Here is a 22949-nt window from a genome sequence, read left to right as displayed (position 1 = left end):
ATTTTAAATTAAGGAGGAACCATCATTTCTGTCCAGGCCTATTTCATGAGTTTTATTTTTTAAAACATTCTGTGGAAGCATGGTTGAAAAGCAATGTCTGACTTTCATTTGTTCATTTTCATAGATTTTTTTATTTATTATTACTTTTGTCACAATCAAGTTATTTCTGTGACCATTGTGGGTTTGTCTTTCATTAAACGAGGGGCACCAACAATTTTGACCACGTGTGTATCTTTGTGGGTGTAACATGAATAAAATTTCGCAGGGTATGAATACTTTTTCAGGGCACTGTATCTTTTCAAATAACTCAATGTTTTTTCATTATTAGTTTACAGGAGTTGTTTATTTTTCCATCCACTCGCTTTGAAGAATATGTGAATCTCTTGTATGCTCTCCGTCTACATACTCCTCCAGAGCATTCCGATCGTGAAGACCTAAATTCTGCTATACTGCTGTTGAAACAATACAAGGATTACATTAGACAGGTCAGCCTTCGGTGTGTTATACAATACTATAATCATTAGGTGAGTAGATTGACATGACAACATATAGCGCTTAGTTATTTTACTTGTGTGATACACTGCTATAAGGGGTACTGTCGCTATATATAAAGTATTTGGTTTTGATTTCCATGTTAACATTGAGGATAAGGCCAGATGGAGCGGCCAGGTCACGGGCTGTAGTAGACACGATGTGACTGCAAACTCCAGCAGCAATCAAGTCTTGCTGTCTAGAAAACAGAAGCACATAATTGCTCCATCTGGACTTACTGTGATATTTTTTATTCACCAGCTGAAAGCAGGTCTGAAAAAGGACACAGAGCTGACCAACATACAGAAGATGATTCAGGGATGTCCGGTAAGTAGTAGCAGAGCAGCTATTCCTTCCCCACCACTGTCCTGTCTGACTTGCAATTTAGGCAACGGATGCGCTGCATATAGTGGCACAACGCAATGCTACGGATCGTACAAAACAACGGAAAGCTTTATTTTTTTTTTTCTTCTTTACAGTTTACCGGCAGCTAACTATTGTGAACGATCAGCCGATCGCTCTCAATAGCCGGCGGCCGAGCGCTCAGCTGGGCGCCCTCACATGCCGGCGGCCGGGCGATCAGCTGAGCACCCTGACATGCCGGCGGCCGAGCATGGCGGTTGCTCAGCTGAGCGCTGTCACTTGCCGGCGGCCGGTCGCTCAGCTGAGCGCTCTTACTTGGGCGCTCAGCTTCGGCCACCGAAAGACAACAAAAATAAAGTTTGTGATTAAAAAAAAAAAAAAAAAAAAGCATGCGCAGTGAAATCCTACGGCTTGCGCTGCTCAAAAAACGTTACATGCTGCGTTCCTTCCGCCGACGCAGCGTCAAAATAACGACGCTGCGTCGTCCAGCAGATGCAACGCAGACACTTGTGTTACAGTGCGTCATCCATACAAGTCTATGGAGAATAGCGCAATGCGTTAACGGACTGCGCTATTCTCCATAGTGACGGAATGCGCTGAACGCAAGTGTGAAAGTAGCCTTAACGCTTTACTGGCACCATTCTTTTCCATGTGTAAAATGGCTATATGCAAACTGCCTCTTCAGACAGGAAGAGCAGTTGGTCTGTAGTGCCACCTATTGGAAGTAGCAATCCTAAAAGTCAACATCGACCCTTTAATAAAGCTTGCCATATGACATAGGATTAGAGACTTGCGAAAAAACGGGAACGGATCATATTATTTTTTTTTTTTTTTTAAAAAATCCTGTTCCGGTCCGGAAACCGGTACCTGTATAAGTCCATGGGAACCAGAATCCGGAGATTAAAAATGTTGGTGGAAGGGATAGGGGGATAGGAACGTGCGTGGTGTACTCACCGAAGCTCCGTGTCATGGCGGCAAGCTGCTTCCAGGTCGTACATTCACTTCCGGGGCTGTGTGCACTAAAAATAAAGGTAGATGCTAGAATGTATGGGCTCCGTTCAGGTAAAATGTAAATTGTCACGTGGTGGGGGGGCGTGTTCAAAATGCAGCCCAGTTTAGAATGAACATAGGGGAGGCCGCGATGTACCTCCTCTGCCCATCCTGAGCCACCTGCTTCATGTAGCAGAGAGCTCAGAATGAACTGTGCCCGCGATGTGCCCCCTCGGCCCAGCCTGAACCGCCTGCTTCATGCAGCAGGCAGCTCAGGATGAAATGTGCCTGAGATGTGCCTCCTCTGCCCAGCCTAAGACTCCTGCTTCATGTAGCAGGCAGCTCAGGATGAACTGCGCCCACGATGTGCCCCCCTCGGCCCAGTCAGATCCACCTGCTTCATGCAGCAGGCAGCTCAGGATGAACTGCGCCCGCGATTTGCTCCCTCTGCCCACTGTGCCCAGCCTGAGCCACCAGCTTCATGCAGCTCTGGATGGCAACCACTCACACGCTGTCACAGAGGTTGGGGGGCACGTCTCACTGCAACCAATCACAGACGCCAGGCCAGCGGGGAAAAAAGTGCTGAGTCCATATGGACGAGCAATGATGAGCAGAGGCCACAGGAGCAGCGTATAGCTGCTCAGGAGACGTTTGCAGCCGCGACAGAGCATGGTAAGTATGAACCGCTCGCTTCATTGTTATTTTCTTTATTTTTCCTTTTATTTCTTTTAATTTCTCGAGTGCTGGATCCAGATCAAACACCTGGAATCCCGGGCCCGGGTCCGCTACCCGGGAAACTTTGAAACTGCGCGGATCCGGACTTTTACAGTCCAGGTCCGCCCAGCCATACTTAGGATAAAAGCCAAACCAGAGTCTCAGTTTGCTCACATAGTGTTTTGGGGTGTTGTCCCTCCTCAGTGCAAAGCATAAGATCTGATTTGGTTATACAGTATATCCCATGTGTAAAAGGAAATACATCAGAAGGAACGTATTGGAGAGAGTTTCACAATATAAGAATAAGCATCTGAAACAGATATAGGGTATGTGCACATGTGTTATATTTTTGCTGCAGACATTTCTGCATCAAATGTCTGTGTCTCTTGGCAGGAAAAATGCTTCATAAAAAAAGCACGGTTTTGGTGCGTATTTTCCAATTCATTAGAATGGGTGAAAAATGCTGAAAGAAATGACATGCTGTAGATTTGGGACCGGTTCACATCTGCAAGGAAAAAAAATAAGCAGCATGAGATTCATTTTCCTGGGACAGTAAAATGCTGTGTTTCTTTTGTGGCAAAACGCGACGTGTGAATATACCTATACATTTATTACCCGAACATGTTAGTACAATAGTACAAAGATAAAAGAAGTAAAGTGCCATAATATTATATCAGATATGATAAACAACACTCATACATTACCAGTGGTACATGGTATTTGGTACCGTAGTTTAAGCTTAAAGGGAACCAACCACCACGATTTTGCTGTACTTGTGGCGCCCTGGACAAGCCAGGACGTCACAGGTACTACAACAACACACCCCACACCCTGGTTAGGAACATCAGAGTCACACACAAATCCTTGTTGCCTCCCTCCAGGGGCTGGTGTCCACACCAGGTGGGGCGGAGCCAGGTGGTTGGCTCCACCCACCAAGGAGTTCACAGTCCTGGAGGCGGGAAAAGAGAGAGAACAGTTTGGAGAGTTGAGGGAAGTCGTAGTGGAGCAGACTGGCCGTGTCCGGGTACGTGGCCCGGGCACAGAAACAGCAAGGTTGGCAGACGGTGGTGACCGTCTGCAGGCGAGGCCGATTGACGCACAACCGTAAGGACCGGGGACGGGCGGTGGCCCGCCGGTACCGGACCGGGGAGCGAAGAGAAGCCAGCACCACTCGGCAGGGCCTACGGACCCCGACCAGGCTTGGAGTCACCGTTAAACCGGTCAAATCCGTCAGCGACGGGAACCTCCGGGGTTTCCCAGCAGCAAAGACGCGACTGAAGGCAACCGCTCAACCGTGAAGGGAAATACAGCTACCGCCACAGCTAGAATTCCCAGGGCCAGAGCCTGCGGGCAAAAGGGGCTCCTCTGGCAACTACACCGCTGGGGAGCGGGTCACCGGTGGGAAGCCATCGGGGCCGAAAACACATCAAAGGTGCAGGGAGAGACAGTCACCGCCAACCTACCGGGAGTGACCACCGCAGCCGTCTGTGGGACCCGTCCATCCAGCCATTTGTTTTACTAGAGACTCCGTGTACGTTACTGGCTGAGTGAGTACCACTGTGCCGTCTGGCACCGCGCTGCCCCGCGACCTTGCACCTCCCCAACTCCTGCCATCCACCCCTCCAGTCGCTATCACCGGGCCCCGGGACCATCAAACCCCCCTACCCACGGAGGGGAGATAAACATCTCAGCTGCTCCTTGTCATCGCTCCTGGGATTCCCGTCCAGAGCAGCGGTGGTGTCCCAACCTCACCACAACCATGGGTGGCGTCACGGACTGACTTCCCAAACCCAGAAATCATCCCCTTTCAATCACGGGCGAGGAGCGGCGCTCGAGTCCCCGGATCCGGCCCACCGCTCCAGCCATTGAGCAGCAGCAGCAGCGCCGGACCCGAACGTGGTGAGCGCAGCGCCCTCCCCGCCCGCGACATACTCGTATAAGCTAAAGTCACTAGGATGCTGAATCCAGGCGTACATTTTGTTGAAAGATTGGATTCTTGGTTGCTGGAATATCTTTAATCAGAGTAGTAGAAATACACTGCACTTTGATTGACGTGTGCACCGAGGGCAGGCCTTTATGGATCAGGTCCTCGGTGTATATTCCTCTTACAGTGTCTTGTATTGCATGCCCCTTTTTCTTCATTATTTAAATATCGCACCACGTCGCCATTGCTGCTGTTGGCAACGTGTGCATTGTCACAGTAATTATGTCTTCATTAAAATGGCGCTGGAGTCTGCTCATGTGTATCGAGATCTTCGGCGCCATTTTATTGAAAACTCTGCGGTGAAGACCATGAGTGGCAGGGGCTTGTGCATTGTTTAGGTGGACCTAAAAAAGAAAGAGAGAGATCTCATCCATAACAGGCTTCTGGAAAAATGATCGAGTTTCCCACTTACTTCCCTTATGCTCGTTACTTGAGTCTTGCTCATCAGAGCATCGAACCTGCTCGATTCGAGTGATGAGAGAGAACCTGAGCATTTTACCGCTCGATCATTGCTACTAAAATGGCAAACCAATGGGTCTGTTGTGATCGGCATTTTTATGATCATCAGTCATCTTCCTCCAGAAAGATTGAACAGCCTACAGTCCCAAATCAGATGGCAAAAATCTGCAGTGCCATAGAGAGTCAGCATCCGGCATTGTTACCATCTGCAAATTGAGTGCTACACTTTGGGCAGAGTATCCGGCAATCTGCCCATTTTGTGTAACCTCAGAGGGATCAAATAGCTTTGATGAAATATTACTGCATTAACTTTCTGTTCACTGCGGGTGAGACATAAAGATCAGATTGCAAGAGATCAGGAATCTGCTCTTCTATTAAAGAAGGGAGTTTTGCTCTCTCTCTATTATTAATAACTGGAAGTAAATCAATGGTTGACTTCGCAAAAAAAAATACATAAATAAATAAAAGGGATGAATGCAACCGGGACACTAGGATCTTGGGGCAGGACTGCTAACGTCATGCTGAATTACAGCCGGCTCCCCCAGTTAGGCAGCTGAGAGCCAACTGTCAATCAGCATGATGTCGGCTGTCCCACCCGATCTACAGAGCAGAGTGGAAAGGAAGCTTCCGTTCTGTTAATGAAGCCATTGTATCACCGGCAGGAGGGGCCTGTGAATGACTGCTTTGTGTCGGCAAAGAACGGCATCGTGCACAACAGTCATGTAGGTAGCAACTATCTGCCTGTTAGTGCTTAGGCACATTTTTTTGGTCAAACTTCTGGATATACCCTATAAGTTCAGGAACCTCTATGCTCCAATGGTGTTAAGGTTACACATTCGTTGAAATAATATTTATTTCTTACTCCCTAGAACCTGACAGAAGCAAATAGACATCTAATACACATGCAAGATGTGGCTCTACTGAGATGTGCCAATGAGGACATAAGTGCATCTCTTAGGTACAGTTTCAAGATTGTCTCTGATTGTGGCACACCCCCATACCATGCAGTCCCTCTTGAAACCAGAGCTGTTATGTGTTGTCATTAAGGTCACAGTAAATAGTATTCCAATGAATATTCTTGAAATCATTTGACCGATACATACAAGTGAATCTCAATAAATTAGACTAGCAAAAAGTTAATTTTATTTCAGTAATTCAATACAAAAAGGGAAACGCATATATTATATAGTCATTATACACAGAGGGATCTATTTCAAGTGTTTATTTCTGTTAATGTTGATTATTATGACTTACAGCCAATGAAAACCCAAACGTTATTATCTCATAAAATTAGAATAATTACCACAAAACACCTGCAAAATCTTCCTAAGAGTTTAAAATGGTCCCTTAGTCTGGTTCGGTAGGCTACACAATCATTGGGAAGACTGCTGATATGACAGATGTCCAGAAGGCAATCATTGATACACTCCACAAGGAGGGTAACCAACAAAAGGTCATTGCTAAAGAATCTGGCTGTTCACAAAGTGCTGTATCCAAGCATATTAATGGAACGTTGAGTGGAAGGAAAAAGGGTGGTAGAAAAAGGTGCAGAAGCAACCGCGACAACCGCAGCCTTGATAGGATTTTTAAGAAAAGGCCATCCAAAAATTTAAGGGAGATTCACAAGGAGTGGATTGTGCTGGAGTCAGTGCTTCAAGAGACATATCCAGAGCTTCAAGAGACATATCCAGAGCATGGGCTACAACTGTCGCATTCCTTGTGTCAAGCCACTCATGACCAATAGACAACGCCAGAAGCGTCTTACCTGGGCCAAGGAGGAAAAGAACTGTACTGTTGCTCAGTGGTCCAAGGTATTGTTTTCAGATGAAAGTAAATTTTGCATTTCTTTTGGAAATTAAGGTCCCAAAGTCCGGAGGAAGAGTGGAGAGGCCACAATCCAAGCTGCTTGAGGTCTAGTGTGAAGTTTCCACAATCAGTGATGGTTTGGGAAGCCATGTTATCTGCTGGTGTAGGTCCACTGTGTTTTATCAAGACCAAAGTCAGCGCAGCCATCTACCAGGAAATTTTAGAGCACTTCATGCTTCCCTCTGCCGACAAACTTTTTGGAGAGGGAAATTTAATTTTCCAGCAGGAATTGTCACCTTTCCAAACTATCAAAAGTGCCAAAAGTGCTTGATTGGCCAGCAAACTCGACTGACCGAAACCCCATAGAGAATTTTTGGGGTGTTGTCAAGAGAAAGATGAGAGACACCAGACCCAACAATGCAGATGAGCTGAAGGCTGCTATCAAAGCAACCTCAACTTCTGTAACATCTCAGCAGTGCCACAGGCTGATCGCCTCCATGCCACACTGCATTGATGCAGTAATTAATGCAAAAGGAGCCCCAACCAAGTATTGAGGCATTTACTGTCCATACTTTTCAGTAGGTCAACATTTCTGAGCTTAAAATATTTTTTTCAGTTGTTCTTATATAATATTCCAATTTTCGGAGATAATGACTTTTGGGTTTTCATTGGCTGTAACCCATAATCATCAACATTAACAGAAATAAACACTTGAAATAGATCAACTCTGTGTGTAATGATAATGACTATATGATATATGTGTTTACATTTTTGTATTGAATTACTGAACTAAATTTACCTTTTGATGATATTCTAATTTATTGAGTTGCACTTGTATATTGCATTATAAGTGACAGCTCCACTTTAGATTTCCTTGTGACCAATCTTTCACTGTAAAGGGTGCTTTACACGCTGCGACATCGCTAGCGATGTCGTGAGCGATAGCACCCGCCCATGTCGCTGTTTCGTCATGGGGGTGATCGCTGCTGTAGCGAACAATATCGCTACGGCAGCGTCACACGCACATACCTGCCTAGCGACATTGCTGGAGACACCGAACAATCTCTCCTTAAATGTGGCGGTTCGTTCGGCGTCACAGCGGCGTCACTAAGCGGCTGCCCAATAGCAGAGCAGGGGCGGAGATGAGCGGCCTCATTGCCGGTGGATGCAGGTAAGGAGATGTTCGTTGTTCCTGCGGTGTCACACATAGCGATGCCGCAGGAACAACGAGCAACCAGCGGCATGCACCACCAACGATATTATGAAAAGAAGCAACGTGTCAACGATCAACGATTTTTGACGTTTTTACGATCGTTGATCGTTGCTCCTTTTAGTCACACACAATGATATCGCTAACGGCACCGGATGTGCGTCACGAACACCGTGACCCCGACGATATATCGTTAGCGATATCGTTGTGTGTAAAGTACCCTTAAGTCTATGTTCACACACATGCAGTACTTACCACTGAACATTCTGTCCATATCCTCTTTTTGGGAGGATTAGAATGAAAACCAGTAGAGAGCACTGAATGTGTGAAACTAGCTTAATTCCTATAACCATGGAACTCAATCTTCTTTTTTAAGCAAATTCTGTTTTGAAATATATATATATATGCGCGCATTACATTGGCATTCTCTTACACCTACAAATGCTTCTGAACCAGATCTGTTAACAGTAGTTGGATTTCCTTCATCTTGCCGGCAATTATTTGTCACGTCAGTCACTTACACATTTGTAAAGCAGTTAGTCATCCGTTGCACAAACTCCACTACTATGGCATCAGCAATGGCATTTGAGATTTTTTTTCGTTGCTTGTCAAATTTGGAAAGTGACAAGAAAAATTAGATGTTCTAGAAGGAGACACATTATTTCCTTTATTATGGTATGAAGTGCTTAAAGGGGGTCTCCACTTTCAGGAAAGTGGATGCCAAATGCTATAAAATAGCTATAATAACAAACAGAGCCGGTAGTCAGCCTGCCCAGCCGCAGCACCAGTTTCCCATCAGCACTTGGTGTTGTTGTTTGCGCTGCAGTGGTGGTGGCGTCACATTAACAGCATGCATCAGAACTGTAGCCAATCACAAAGTACAGAGGCTCGCACCATTTACCTTGTTTATTAACTGCAACGATGATGTCAATGTGACGTCACTGCTGCAGCCCAAACACCTAGATCCGAGGAGCAACACAGAGCCAGCGCTGGACCCATGGAGGGGTGACTACATGCTCTGTTTCTTATTTTTAGGTAATTTACAGTGTTTGGGGTCCACTATCCTGAAAGTGGAGAACTCCTTTCAAGAAGGGCACCTTTGATTTTAAGGCTGGTTTCACACAGCCGGCTTTTTGCGGGTTTGCCGGATTTGGCGCACGCCAGTACAGTGTATACAGTACAATGGCAGCGCCACAACTTCCGGGTCACATGCTCCAGTCACATGACAGCATGTGACCGGAGCTTGTCGCGCTGCCATTGTCCTGTATATACTGTACTGGAGTGCGCCGAATCCGGCAAACCGGCGAAAAGCCGGATGTGTGAAACTAGCCTTAATGAAAGCTTTCTGGAGGGTTTTGAAGAAATGTAAATATAATTGTGGCATGCTGTCCCATACATGGCCTGCCAGTGTGCCTGTGCCCATGGGGCTTTAGCACAGCAGATTTTCGGGTGGAAGATCTTCTGTGCATCCTAATAGCATCGTTGTGTATAAAATTGTGATGATGAAAATAGAGTATAATCAGAGGTCATCTTATTTTGTAACGACACAGGATCTATGAGCACATCAGCGACCTGAGTCTCTTTCTCTTTAACGATGCACTGGTGATTTCAAGTCGGCACATTTCCTATGTACCATTCAGCCATACGGCAAAGACGTCCTACCAGTTTATGGCCTCAGTATCTCTACCAAGGTTACTTGTGGAAGACCGTCCAGATACAAAATGTAAGTCGGTATACACTTGTCTTCTGTCCGTTCTCTTCTCTTAAGTACTATCACATCCCTGGCTGTAACGTCCTGACGCATACATTTCATGTCCTATTTTCATTTTTTTCTAGTTTTATAATACTTTAAAACTAAAAACTATGAATATATTCCCAGAAGAGGAAAGTAGTTCAACTCAAAGTTAAAAAAATAATCTTTTGGGGTAATCCATTTGATTTGAACAATGGTCGGAGTATGCTAAATTTGAAGCAAATACACGCAAACAAGCCTGCTAAAATACTTTAAGGAGTAATTTCAAATATATTCTTCTTTTGCAGATATGAAAAATGCATTTAATCTCCAAGGACCAAAGCGTCAGTGGATTTGTTCTACCAGCACAGAAGAGGAGAAGGTCACCTGGCTTTCTACATGTCAAAGTGCTGTGCATGCCAGTATTGAGAAGCGATAAACCCACAACTACAAAATTGTGTGCATTTCAGTTTTCCAGATTATTAAATGTACGAGGGGCTGCTGCTAAGTCTTTGGCTTTGTGATTTTTTTTTTGTTTCTATGGTAATGAATGTTACATCACATGAAAACCTCATGTGTCTAAGATATGTTTTTAAAATTTTGTGTTTGCTGCTTATGGCAGCAGTGATCTACGCACACGGGAAAACAAAATGGTGGAGTCTAATGCGATATTCACAGCAACTGAGAGCAGAGGAGTGAGAAAATTCTTGTTTCTACAAGGAAAGGATATTCATGGTGATATGTCGCTGACATTGGGGGATCAATGCCCTTCATATTCCACAGTTATGAAATGGGTTGCCAAATTTAAAATAGGCCACTTCAGCAGTATGATGCCGAACAGCCCAAAAAGACAGAATGATGACCCCCCCCCAAAACTCAGTATGATGGCCCAAACACAGAATCATAAGCCCCATGGTATGATTCTTCACAGCCCCCAAACACATTATGATGGCCCCACATAATCCCTCCACAAAATAATGACAAAAAAAGAAGCAAACACAACTCACCTCGCCCACAGCATGCTGCTCAGATCTTTGCTCTGCACACTGAGGCATTGTAATGACATTATTGAGCCTGCTGTGCCGATGGATCTCTCAGCCACCATTATATTTACTTGTGAGGTACCTGTGTATGGAAACTCAATATATTTCCATGATGGATGACAGAGGAGTTATTATTATTATTATTTATTATTATAGCGTCATTTATTCCATGGTGCTTTACAAGTGAAAGAGGGTATACGTACAACAATCATTAACAGTACAAAACAGACTGGTATAGGAGGAGAGAGGAACCTGCCCGCGAGGGCTCACAGTCTACAGGGAATGGGTGATGGTACAATAGGTGAGGACAGAGCTGGTTGCGCAGTGGTGTACTGGACTGAGGGCTATTGTAGGTTGTAGGCTTGTTGGAAGAGGTGGGTCTTGAGGTTCCTCTTGAAGCTTTCCACGGTAGGGGAGAGTCTGATGTGCTGAGGTAGAGCGTTCCAGAGTATGGGGGATGCACGGGAGAAATCTTGTACGCGATTGTGGGAAGAGGAGATAAGAGAGGAGCAGAGAAGGAGATCTTGTGAGGATCTGAGGTTGCGTGCAGGTAGGTACCGGGAGACTAGGTCACAGATGTAGGGAGGAGACAGGTTGTGCATGGCTTTGTAAGTCATGGTTAGTGTTTTGAACTGGAGTCGTTGGGTGATGGGAAGCCAGTGAAGGGATTGGCAGAGTGGCGAGGCTGGGGAGTAGCGAGGGGAGAGGTGGATTAAGCGGGCCGCAGAGTTTAGGATAGATTGGAGGGGTGAAAGAGTGTTGGAAGGGAGGCCAGAGAGCAGGAGGTTGCAGTAGTCGAGGCGGGAGATGATGAGGGCATGCACTAATGTTTTTGTTGATTCTTGGTTAAGGAAAGCACGGATCCGGGAGATATTTTTGAGTTGTAATCGGCATGAGTTGAAGAGGGCTTGGATGTGTGGCTTGAAGGATAGAGCAGAGTCGAGGGTCACTCCAAGGCAACGAGCTTGTGAGACTGGGGAGAGTAAGCAACCATCTAGTTTGATGGAGGAGATGAGTGAGGAGGAGGAAAGACAATGAGCTCTGTTTTGTCCATGTTAAGTTTTAGGAATCGCGCAGAGAAGAAGGATGAAATAGCAGACAGACATTGTGGAATTTTGGTTAGTAGAGAGGTAATGTCAGGTCCAGAGAGGTAGATCTTTGTGTCATCGGCATAGAGATGATACTGGAAGCCGTGGGACTCTATGAGCTGTCCGAGGCCGAAGGTGTAGATGGAGAACAGCAGGGGTCCAAGAACTGAGCCTTGGGGGACACCGACAGATAGGGGGCGAGATGAGGAAGTGGTGTGAGAATGGGAGACTCTGAAAGTTCGGTCGGTTAAGTATGAAGAAATCCAAGATAGGGCCAAGTCTGTGATGCCCAGAGATGAGAGAATCTGTAGTAGGAGGGAATGGTCTACTGTGTCGAAGGCAGAGGACAGGTCCAGGAGGAGGAGGATAGAGTAGTGTCGCTTGGCTTTGGCCGTTAGTAGGTCATTAGTGACTTTAGTTAGGGCAGTTTCAGTGGAATGATGCGGTCGGAAGCCAGATTGTAGCTGGTCAAAGAGGGAGCAGGAGGAGAGGTATGAGGACAGTTCAAGATGGACATGCTGTTCTAGTAGTTTTGAGGCATAGGGGAGAAGGGATATGGGGCGATAGTTTTACACAGAGGATGGGTCAAAGGAGGGCTTTTTGAGGATGGGTGTAATAGAGGCATGTTTAAAGCATGAAGGGAATACACCAGTTGTTAGTGATAGGTTGAAGAGATGGGTTAGGGCTGGGATGAGGTGATGTTGGGGATGAGGTGCGATGGGAGTGGGTCCAGTGCACAGGTTGTTAGATGTGATCTTGAGAGTAGAGTGGAAAGATTGTTTTCTGTCATGGTGAAGAAGCTGGATTTGGGGAAGAAGGCTGAGTAGCTATGATGAGGGGCTGTGGTGATTGTGGGCCAAAGCTTGCTCTGATGTTGTCAATCTTCTGCTTGAAGAAAGAGGCAAAGTCTTCATCTGAGATGAGAGGAGAGGGAGGTGGTGCTGGAGGACGGAGGAGAGAATTAAAAGTGTTGAATATCTGTTTAGGGTTGTGAGAGAGAGAAGATATGAGGGATGAGAAGTAGGTTTGTTTTGCAGCAGTGAGTGTGGACTTGAAAGTGGTCAGGGACTCTTTATATGCAATGAAGTGCTCAGTGGAATGAGATCTCTTCCATCTGCGCTCAGCAATTCTGGAAGCCCGTCTTAGTTCTTTAGTCTGCCTCGTGTGCCAGGGTTGCCTGTTGATTGTGCAGGTTTTGGTGTGTGTGAGGGGGCAGATGATTCGAGAGCTGCAGAGATTGTAGTGTTGTATAAAGTTGCAGCAGCATCTGCATCGTGTAGAAATGCAATGTCTGTGAGAGGGAGAAGGAGCTGAGAAAGGGCGTGTAAATCAAGGTGTTTTATATTTCTGCGAGGGTGTGAAAGTTTGTGGAGGGGGGTTGCGTACTTGGAGAAGAGAGGGAAGAGAATGTGAGTAGGTTGTGGTCAGACAGGGGGAGAGGTGAGTTAGAGAGGTTAGATAGGGAACAGAGGCGAGTGAAGATGAGGTCCAGCGTGTGGCCATCTTTGTGAGTAGCTGCAGAAGGCCATTGGGTGACTTATAAGAGGAGAACTCCGGCACACTACCCCCAATAAAGATAATACTAAGAAAAAAGTCTTAAATCAATTCCATTTAGTTTTCAAAATTTGCATAGAAAAACTGTCCTTATGAGCATCAAAATTTGCATAGAAAAAAAGTATGTCAGGGATATGAGTCCTACAGGTATATGGCTCCAGTGCTCCTGAAATCAATAACCCTTCTGGTTATGGGAAAGAGGTCCCGACGGGCATAAGGCATAACGTGCTGTGTGCAAAGGAATGTAAAATCCCATGGCATGTAGCTTTGGGATTGTCATGATAGCACGGACCCTATTTTGGTTAATATGAGGAGGATTTTTCTGCCTGGTAACGTGAGTCAGCTGGCATGTAGCCAATCAGCTGACTGCACTGGTGTTTATGAAATATTGATGGTTATTGTCAACTTTGTGTGAGAAAGAGTTTGTATAAATATCTGGGTTTTAGTCAGCTGTGTCAGTCACAGCTAACAGGATCAAGTGATTTGTGATGAATCATGAAGTCACGGCTGCAACAAATTCTCAGGAGAGCTGGAGAGGAAGACGGCGATGAGGGCCTGCCTTGGGATGGTACCGCTGAAGTGTCGGGCGGTATGGAGCGGGGCGAGGTGTCTGTAGTACCTGTTCCTGGTTCGGGTGCGACTCCGGTGGAGGTTTCGCTCTGTGGTCGAGGAAAAGGAAAGAAGTGTACTCACCGCCGGCGTCAGGAGGAAGAACGGGTCGGAGGTCGGCTGGAGCGAAGAGTAGCAGCGCTTGGAAGAAGTAGTCGGCGGCATCGCTGGACCAGTCCCGCGGTGAAGGAAGAGGCAGTCGGGCGAGATCTTCGCAGTCAATCCCAGTGGTATCGCGAGAATTGGGCATCACAGGCTGGCTGGTTGTCGCGTCATCACGAGGTGACCGCCGGCCAGGATGTCTGATGTCTGGCTTCCACCGCTCCAGAAGAAGATGGGTTCTTCAGGCCGCCGGCGGGTGAGGACTTCGGTCTGGGCTGTAGCTTGCCGTCGCTGCTGCAAAAGAGCTCTAGTGTGCAGCGGCGGCGCTACAGGCCGTGTCTTCGGAGGAGTCCGGGAGCAAGAGCGGTGAGGAGGGATGTACTTCAGGGCCTACCGCTGCGGCCGGCGCAGCCATCACTCCCCAGCTGCTGGAGACAACCGACTGGTGATCGTCCCTGCAAGTCTGGTGAGCTATCCTATTCCCTCGGTACTAACACTGGAGTAGGTAATAGCATCAGTGTTAGAGAGTTCATTTACAGCGTGTGCGCTGAGTTCATGCAGGGGGGAAGTAGGGTAGACACCATACACACACATGTACAGCCTGATGCACATGAGGGTAGCTTTAAGGGCATCCCTCAAACATGCTTTGAGGAAGCATTAACTTGTCAGGCTTCGCCTTTAGGTTTTCATCTGAGCAATGCGACAAAAGAGGATTTGGAGCAGAGAATATATGGATGGGTTTTCTTTGTCACCGTCAGGTAGGGCTTTATTGTGTTTGAGTGGGCATGAAGCCAAAGGTGAGAGTGAGGTTATGATGAAGGTTTTCAAATCCTTTCACATTTGGCTGCAGGCCTTCTCAATTTATCCTATCGTAGTTTTTGGGGGCATTGCTTGGCTTATATACGATGAATCATTCCGGCACAAGATGCCGGTACATTCCAGGATGAGATGGGGTGAGAAGGATGTGGGGTTATGGCTGAACTTGAGGTTGCCACAGAGGGGTATTTTAGCAAAACAGGCTCCTACTCAACAATTGAAAAAGGAGTATGTTTTGTTAATAATGAATTGACGTGTAAGTGGCTTAATAATTTCGGGTTCAGGCATGAGTGCTCATCTTGTGGTGGTTCTCACCTTTTAGCCAGATGTTTTAAACGGGGTGGGTCAGTGGGTCAACAGGTTTATAATCCTTGGGAGTTTTTTTTTCCTCTCAAAAGCACAGACTCCTGTGAGCTTGGGAAAAATGCTGCCATGGTTAAAGCGGTACCCAGACAGGGAGAAAGCCAGAATAATATATGAGGGCTTTAGGCTATGTGCGCACTAGAGCTTTTTACCTGCGGATTTACCCGCGGATTTGCCCCGGAAATTTCTTGAGAAATGTCTGCAATCTTTGTGCAGACATTTCCCATGAAATTCAATGAGAAAAAAAAATAGCTGTGCGCACTGTGCGGATTTTTCTCAAGAAAATTTCTTGAGAAAATTTTCTCGAGAAACTTTCTTGAGAAAATGTGCATGTCCATTAATTTCCGCAGGTACCGGGGGTATTCCGGGGGTATTCCGCAGGTAGCAATGATGTGCGGTATACCCCCGGAATAGCCGCGAATTACCTGCGGGAATGATCATCGCTGCCTGCGGTTTTGCAGGAAGCGATGTCATTATGTCAGGAAGAGGAAGCGGAGCAGACGTCACACTCCCTGGACGCCGCACAAAAGCACTTCCGTGCGACCTCCAGGTGCCAGTCTGTGTCCTGCTCCGGCCTCGCGGCTGCCTGCACTGCAGGGTGTCAGTGTCTGCCCGCAGTGTCAGCAGCCTGTCACGCGGCAGCGCAGGCAGACACTGACATCCTGCAGTGCTGGGAGCCGCGGGGATGACGATCGCTGCTGTCAGGAGGTGAGATCATTACCTGCTGTGACGATCTCCTGCCTCCTGACGTCAGCGCTGTCTATGCCCGTCTCACGAGCGGCCCGAGACTGTCACTAGCGGTGACGTCACGGGCTCTCGCGATACTTCTGACAACGCAGTCAGTGACAGCGCTGATGTCAGCAGTACAGGAGATGATCACAGAAGGTAATGATCTCATCTATGCTCCTGATGGCAGCGCTCGTCATCCCCTGCAGTGACCTGAGCTGACCTATTGATGTTAGCTCAGGTCACTGCATTGCTCTCCCAGCCAATGGGGAACATTCTGTTCTTCATTGACTGGGACAGCGACTATGGTATGGATCGCCGTGGGACCCCCCCCCCCCCCTATTGGATTACGCCGGACGTGGATTGATTGTTCTTTTCAATAAATTGGTTAAAGAGGCTATGTGGGGAGTGTTTTTTCAAATAAAACTTTTTTTGTTGTCTATTTTTTAATTACTACTGACTGGGTTGGTGATGTCGGGTATCTGATAGACGCCTGACCTCACCAACCCCAGGGCTTGATGCCAGGTGACATTACACATCTGGCATCAACCCCATATATTACCCCGTTTGCCAACGCACCAGGGCGCGGGATGAGCTGGGGCAAAGCGCCAGGATTGGCACGTCTAATGGATGCGCCACTTCTGGGGCGGCTGCGGCCTGCTATTTTTAGGCTGGGGAGTGTCCAATAACAGTGGACCTCCCTAGTCTGAGAATATCAGACCCCAGCTGTCCGCTTTACCTTGGCTGGTGATCCAATATGGGGGGGACCGCACGTTTTTTGTTTTAAATTATTTATATAATTTAAAATAACAGCGTGGGGTGCCCACTGTTTTGGATTATCAGCCAAGGTGAAGCTGACAGCGGTGGTCTGCAGGCTGCAGCCGTCTGCTTTACCCTAGCTGGCTACAAAATATGGGGGGACCTCACGTCGGTTTTTTTTAATTATTTATTTATTTTATGGCTAAATACAAGGCTAAGCACCCTTTAGTGCCACATGAAAGTCACTAAAGGGTGCCAGCTTAGAAAATGCAGGGAGGTGGAACATTATATAGGTTTTTCTCATCTATCTATCTATCCCTCTATCTATCTATCTATCCATCTATCCCTCTATCTATCCATCTATCTATCTATCTATCTATCTATCCATCTATCCCTCTATCTATCTATCCATCTATCCCTCTATCTATCTATCTATTCATCTATCCATCTATCCCTCTATCTATCTATCTATTCATCTATCTATCTATCCCTCTATCTATCTATCTATTCATCTATCCATCTTTCCCTCTATCCATTATCTGTCTATCGATTATCTTTATTATTTATTGCAGGGACAAACCTGCGGTAAATCCGCGGTAAATCCGCGGCAAATCCGCATGCGTTTTTGCCGCGGATTTTTCTGCAGGTGCGGAAATCTTCCACTCCCAGAAGTTTCTCAAGAAATTTTCTTGAGAAAATTCACATTTCTAGTGCGCACATAGCCTTAAACATGTTTTTTGTTCCTTATTTTACAGGTTTAGGATGTGTTTTAGTTAAGAATTTACCGTGTGTTAGCCCTCAGAGGGTTTTTTGTTGTTAAACACATCGGAAAAGAGCTACGGTTAGGTAGGTTAGCAGGGCCTTTCCCTGGACCACCTTTTGTTAATTTTCGTATTTCACCATTAGGGATAGCACCTAGGAAAGAAACTGGCTTTTTCAGGGTATTCCATCACATTTTTACATATAGTAGTTACATAGTTACTAAGGTTGAAAAAAGACCTAGGTCCATCTAGTTCAACCTTCCTCCACCAGTTCTACATTTGGTCACAAAGTCATTTACCTTTGATATCCTAATGGTGGGTCCCTCAATGACGAGGTGGATACCGGAGTAGCTTCAGTTAGTTATTTGTCATTTGATATGGCAGTAGAGCTCCTTAGGCAATTTGGTCAGGGGGCCCTACTGGCAAAATCGGACATCAAGTCTGCATTTCGGCTGCTTCCAGTACACCCTTCAAGGTTTAACTCTCTTGTGGTTTTTTTGTTGTTTTTTTTTTCTCTGTAATGGTGAATTTTATTTCGAGAGATGCCTCCCGATGGGGTTCGCATTGTCGCGTTTTTATTTCAAATCTTTGTCTTCATTTCTTTATTGGGTAGTGCAGGATTCAGTACTTGCTGGTGGAGTCCTGCAGTATCTTGATGATTTTTTGTTTATTGGCCTCGGGGGCTCGAATTTATGTATGGAATTGGTTCAAAAATTTTTAATGGTCATGGAACATTTTGTGGTTCCCATGGCCAAGGAAAAAATGGTATTCTCATGCCAGAAAAATAGAATTTTTAGGAATTTCAATTGATTCTGTGGCTATGGAATACAGCTTTCCAAAGGAAAAATTGTCTCGCTTGCAAAGCTTGGTAGAGGAAATTTCTGCTAAAAGAAAGGTTACCCTTCGAGAGTTACAATCTCTGTTGGGATCGTTGAACTTTGCTCTCAGATTTATCCCTATGGGGAGGGTGTTCTGCCGACGGTTGTATGAGAGTATCAAAGGTTTGAATTCAGCAGGTGCCCATGTTCGGGTGTCGGCTGAAATGAGGGAGGTTTTATTGGTTTGGCAGAGTTTTTTGTGTGAGCTAAATGGAATTATGTGTTTTCAGGATCGGTTTTGTTCTTCAGAGGATCTTGGTTTGAGCATGTGCACAGATAGTGGTTTTGTTTTTTTAGTTTGTTTTGGTATGGCTTGGTCAACAGGGACCTGGCAGGAGAAGTGGGTTGAGGTTGGTTTAAATAATAAGAGAGATGTTTTGGATTTGTTTTCAGTTCTTGTTTCTGTTTCTATCTTTGGTAGTACGCTTGCCAATAAGAGGATTAGTCTTCGGTCTAGTAGTGAAGGGGTTGTTTTCGGGATCAATACCTTTTCTTCAAAATGTTTTTGGGCAGCGAAGGTTTTGAGACAGCTGGTTTTCAGTGTTTGAAATATGATATTTGGTTGAAGACGTCTCTGTTCAGGAGCTAGAGGTTGTTTCACTTTTATCTTCCTTGCAGCGGCTGACCAGTCTGAGGGACGGAGCGCAGGAGGGAAGAAAAGAGTTGCCCTGTCCAGAGCACTTGTGGGTAGTGTTGGGAATTTAATCCCAGTATATATTAAAAATTCTTTAGGTTCGAATACATGGGCAGCATATACTGCCGCATGGGAAAGATGGAGGAGTTTTTGTGAGGGAAGGGTTTTAATTATTATTGTAGTAATTTATCTGTTGTGTGGGAATATGTTCACTTTGAGCTGTCATTTGGTATTAGTTATGCAACACTACACTAAGCTTTGTCTGGGGTTTCCTTTTTTCTTAAATTGTGGGGTTTTTAATCTCTGTTTTTCGTTTTTTCCTATCAGGCAGTTTTTGAAAGGGCTTAAGAGAAGCCCCAGGCAGGCTGATGTTAGACGTCCCATTTTGGGTGGAATTGCTGGAAGAGTTATGGGTTACCTTAGGTTCGGTTTGTATGGATGACTTTGAAGCAGCTTTATTTAGGACTGCATTTGTGATAGCATTTTTCGCAGCTTTGCATATATCCGAGTTGGTGTCGCCAAGTAAGAAAGTGGTAGATGATCTATTGGTTAATGAGGTGAAAGTATTTAGAGGTCATTGTTTGATTTTTATTGTATGTTCAAAAACTGATCAACTCGGCAAAAGGGTAATTGGTTACGCTATCAACTATTAGAAGTTCAAGGGTCTGTCTGGTTGCGAATCTCAGGCATTGGTTTTCGATTTGTCCGCATCTTGGTAATGCTTTATTTTTGCACAGGTCTGGAGATCCGGCTACTAGGTTCCAATTTAATGCAAAGTTAAAGAGCTGTTTGGTTAGTTGCGGTGAGAACAATTTAAAATTGTAATCACATTCATTCAGAATTGGCGCTGCTACAGTAGCAGCTAGCTTTGGTAATAAAAAAAAAAAAAAAAAAGTAGAATTATGAAGTTGGGGAGATGGACTTCTGGTAAGTACAAGTTATATGTTTGACCGAATTTTTTGTTTAATTAATTATATTTATTTTCAGAACCCTTGATCGTGTGGATTGTTGGGCGTTTGTTTATTTATTTGGCCCAGAAGCGGGCTGCTGTGCGGAGGTACACAGAACAGCTCTCTTTTTCACATGATCAAGTTAATTATTTTTTGGATTAGTTGTAGAGGTATGAGATGGGAGCACCTGATAGCTGAGCTGAAGAGGAGTGCTAGGCGAGATCAGTCACCGGATTTTTTAATAATCCACCTGGGAGGTGATGATTTGAGTAGGGTGAAGAATCTTGAGTTTATCTCTCGGGCTGAAAGGGACATTATTTTTGTTAAGAACCTTTTTTCCTACAGCTTCCGTTGTATTTTCGGAAATCATTCCTGGATTGGTTGGAATTGTTCTCATTTTGGATTTATGAAAAACATTAGGAAAAGAATAAATAGGGTTTTTGCTAAAGTTTTCAATTCCTTGGGTGAGTTTTCATTTAGGCATGTGGATTTAGGGGGTTTTGAGGGTGGCCTTTATTGGCCTGATGGAGTACATCTATCGGACGGACATAGATATTGATATTTTCAATCTTGGACTTCAGAGTATGGTGGAAAAATGGCTGTGGTTGTGTGGGGGGTTACTAATGAGGCATTAGTGTCCTAGTGGGGTAAAATCGCCCATTGGCCATGGGTGGATTCTGGTATTCAGTACAGTAAAATGGTATCTTTAAGGTTAAAGTGGTATTTTTATGATTTTTATGGTTTTTATGAGATCTGGTTAAGTTTGGTAACCCTTAATTAAAACAATACGGCCAATTTTTCCAACCATATTCAAGTGTCTGTGTCAGTTTATTGGTATGAGAATGAATGGGTTCTGTGTTATCATGGGTTCCTGGGGACTGCCGGGTGTACAGCTTGTGCAATGGGGGTTTATATGTTGTGTCTAGTCAGAGAAGTACTGCCCCCTGACATACATACCACTTATTAGTCTGGGTACTTATGGATGCCTGACAATCACGGCTGTGAATTAATCGCGCTGGACTTAAACTAGTGGAATCCCCTTATGGTGACACCCGTTCTGACTACTCTTTCCTTATGGCAGTGGAATGACGCCTTAATTTACATTCCCTGTATTCCTGTAACGATTATACTGCATCCCCATAGCCAGTGGTGATATTGACCTCAGGAACATTGGAGCCATATACCAGTGGAATCACACCCTTTACTCACTACCTTTATGTTCCTGCATCAATTGTGCCGCATTTCTGAGTACATATCCATCAGTACGCCCTGCACTAAGATAAGTCCTGATTGAGGAAGACCGGATACGGTCGAAACGTTTGCTCAAAAAGGACAGTTTTTTTTCTATGCAAATTTTGATGCTCATAAGGACAGTTTTTCTATGCAAATTTAGAAAAATAAATGGAATTGATTTAAGACTTTTTTCTGAGTGTTATCTTTATTGGGCGTAGTGTGCCGGAATTCTCCTCTTATAAGTGATACTTTTTCTCCAGAGCACCTAGTAAGTGACGCAGGGTCCTATCCACTTTATATACCATTAGGGGTGAGGCCGAAGGTGGAAGCGAGTGTTAGAAGTTTGGAGACAGATGAGTGGGAAGTGTCAATGGGGATATTGAAATCACCCATGATGATGGTGGGGATGTCGGTGGAAAGGAAATGTAGTAGCCAGGTGGTGAAATGATCAAAAAAAGCAGTGGCTGGCCCTGGAAGGCGGTAAATTACAGCTAGTTGGAGGTTGGAAGGGGAGTAGATGCATACGGAGTGCACCTCAAAAGATGGGAGAGTAACAGAGGGTGGTAGTGGAATTGGTATAAAGGAGCATTGGTCGGACAGGAGCAAACCAACTCCTCCACCATGCTTGTTGCTGGGGCGGGGGGTGTGAGAGAGTTGGAGACCGCCATAAGAAAGTGCAGCAGGAGAGGCAGTGTCAGAGGGGGTGAGCCAGGTTTCTGTGATGCCAAGGAAGGAAAATTTATTAGTGATGAAAAGATCATGAATGTAGGATAGTTTGTTGCAGACAGAGCGAGCGTTCCATAGAGCTCCTGTGGGACTGGGGGAGCCAGGGCTGGGTGAATGTGTATGAGGTTTGAGAGGGTGCGGAAATTTGTGTTAGGTTGTGGATGAGGGTTTGAAGTGACACTAGGGATGGGGTGAGGAGGACCAGGATTTGGAGAGATATCCCCAACAGTGAGGAGAAGAAGAGAGAGTGTTAGTAGGTGGGAGCAGGAGAGGCCGTGTGTGTCTGGAGACACTGGGTATGATGTGGAGGAAAATGTCTGAGGGGAAGGTGAGATGGGTGGGGAGGATGGAGGGAGAGATGAAAAGTTCATTACTGGGTGTAGAGATCAGAGGGGGCAGTAGAAAGTGTGGTATTATAGGGGTGAAAGTTAAGAGACACACGAACATTATCTGTGACTATATATCCAGTTACCTTCCGGTCAATTCTGGCCTAATTCAATGCATCATACTTATATGGTGCAGACTTTGAGCTGCCCCAGTATATGCACATACAAGTGCAAGCAGCTGTGAAGGGGTGGGGTGCCACAAGAACCCCTTGATCACTCAAATTGCCAGATGCAGCTTCACATAGGCAAAATAAACAAAGGTCATAAAAGTAAGGTGGGGAAAAAGGGGGGAGAGGTCACATTGAGATGCTGGAGCATGCCAGGGAGATATTGAAGCAAAGAGACAACAGGCCACATATATTGGGAAAGTAGGATGGATGATTTAACATACCAGGTATTAGCTAGCATTTTTATTTCGAAAACGGAACGAGATAGAGAAAAAAAGTGAATTACAAAGTTGCAGGGCATTGTCAATTCAAAACGAATAGACACCTCGCGTACAGAAATGCTATGATATGAAACCCATGACACC

The 22949-nt window shown here is 45.5% G+C and overlaps 1 protein-coding gene across 1 annotated transcript in view; it reads left to right on the top strand.

The window, feature by feature from the left end:
• The window catches only part of ECT2L (epithelial cell transforming 2 like), a 94751-nt gene extending 84471 nt beyond the window's left edge, over nt 1–10280 (top strand). Inside the window, exons 18-22 of the mRNA XM_075338244.1 lie at nt 329–485; nt 793–858; nt 5911–5999; nt 9608–9780; nt 10098–10280. Of these exons, the coding sequence (XP_075194359.1) occupies nt 329–485; nt 793–858; nt 5911–5999; nt 9608–9780; nt 10098–10228 (616 nt within the window). The 3' untranslated portion in view covers nt 10229–10280. The remainder of the gene's footprint in view (nt 1–328; nt 486–792; nt 859–5910; nt 6000–9607; nt 9781–10097) is intronic.
• Nucleotides 10281–22949: the final 12669 nt, after the last annotated feature.

Source organism: Anomaloglossus baeobatrachus, chromosome 3 (genome assembly GCF_048569485.1).
Source record: "Anomaloglossus baeobatrachus isolate aAnoBae1 chromosome 3, aAnoBae1.hap1, whole genome shotgun sequence".
Classification (NCBI taxonomy): Eukaryota; Metazoa; Chordata; class Amphibia; order Anura; family Aromobatidae; genus Anomaloglossus; species Anomaloglossus baeobatrachus.
The sequence above is the reverse complement of the archived record's forward strand: the minus strand, read 5'-3'. Positions and strand labels throughout refer to the sequence as shown.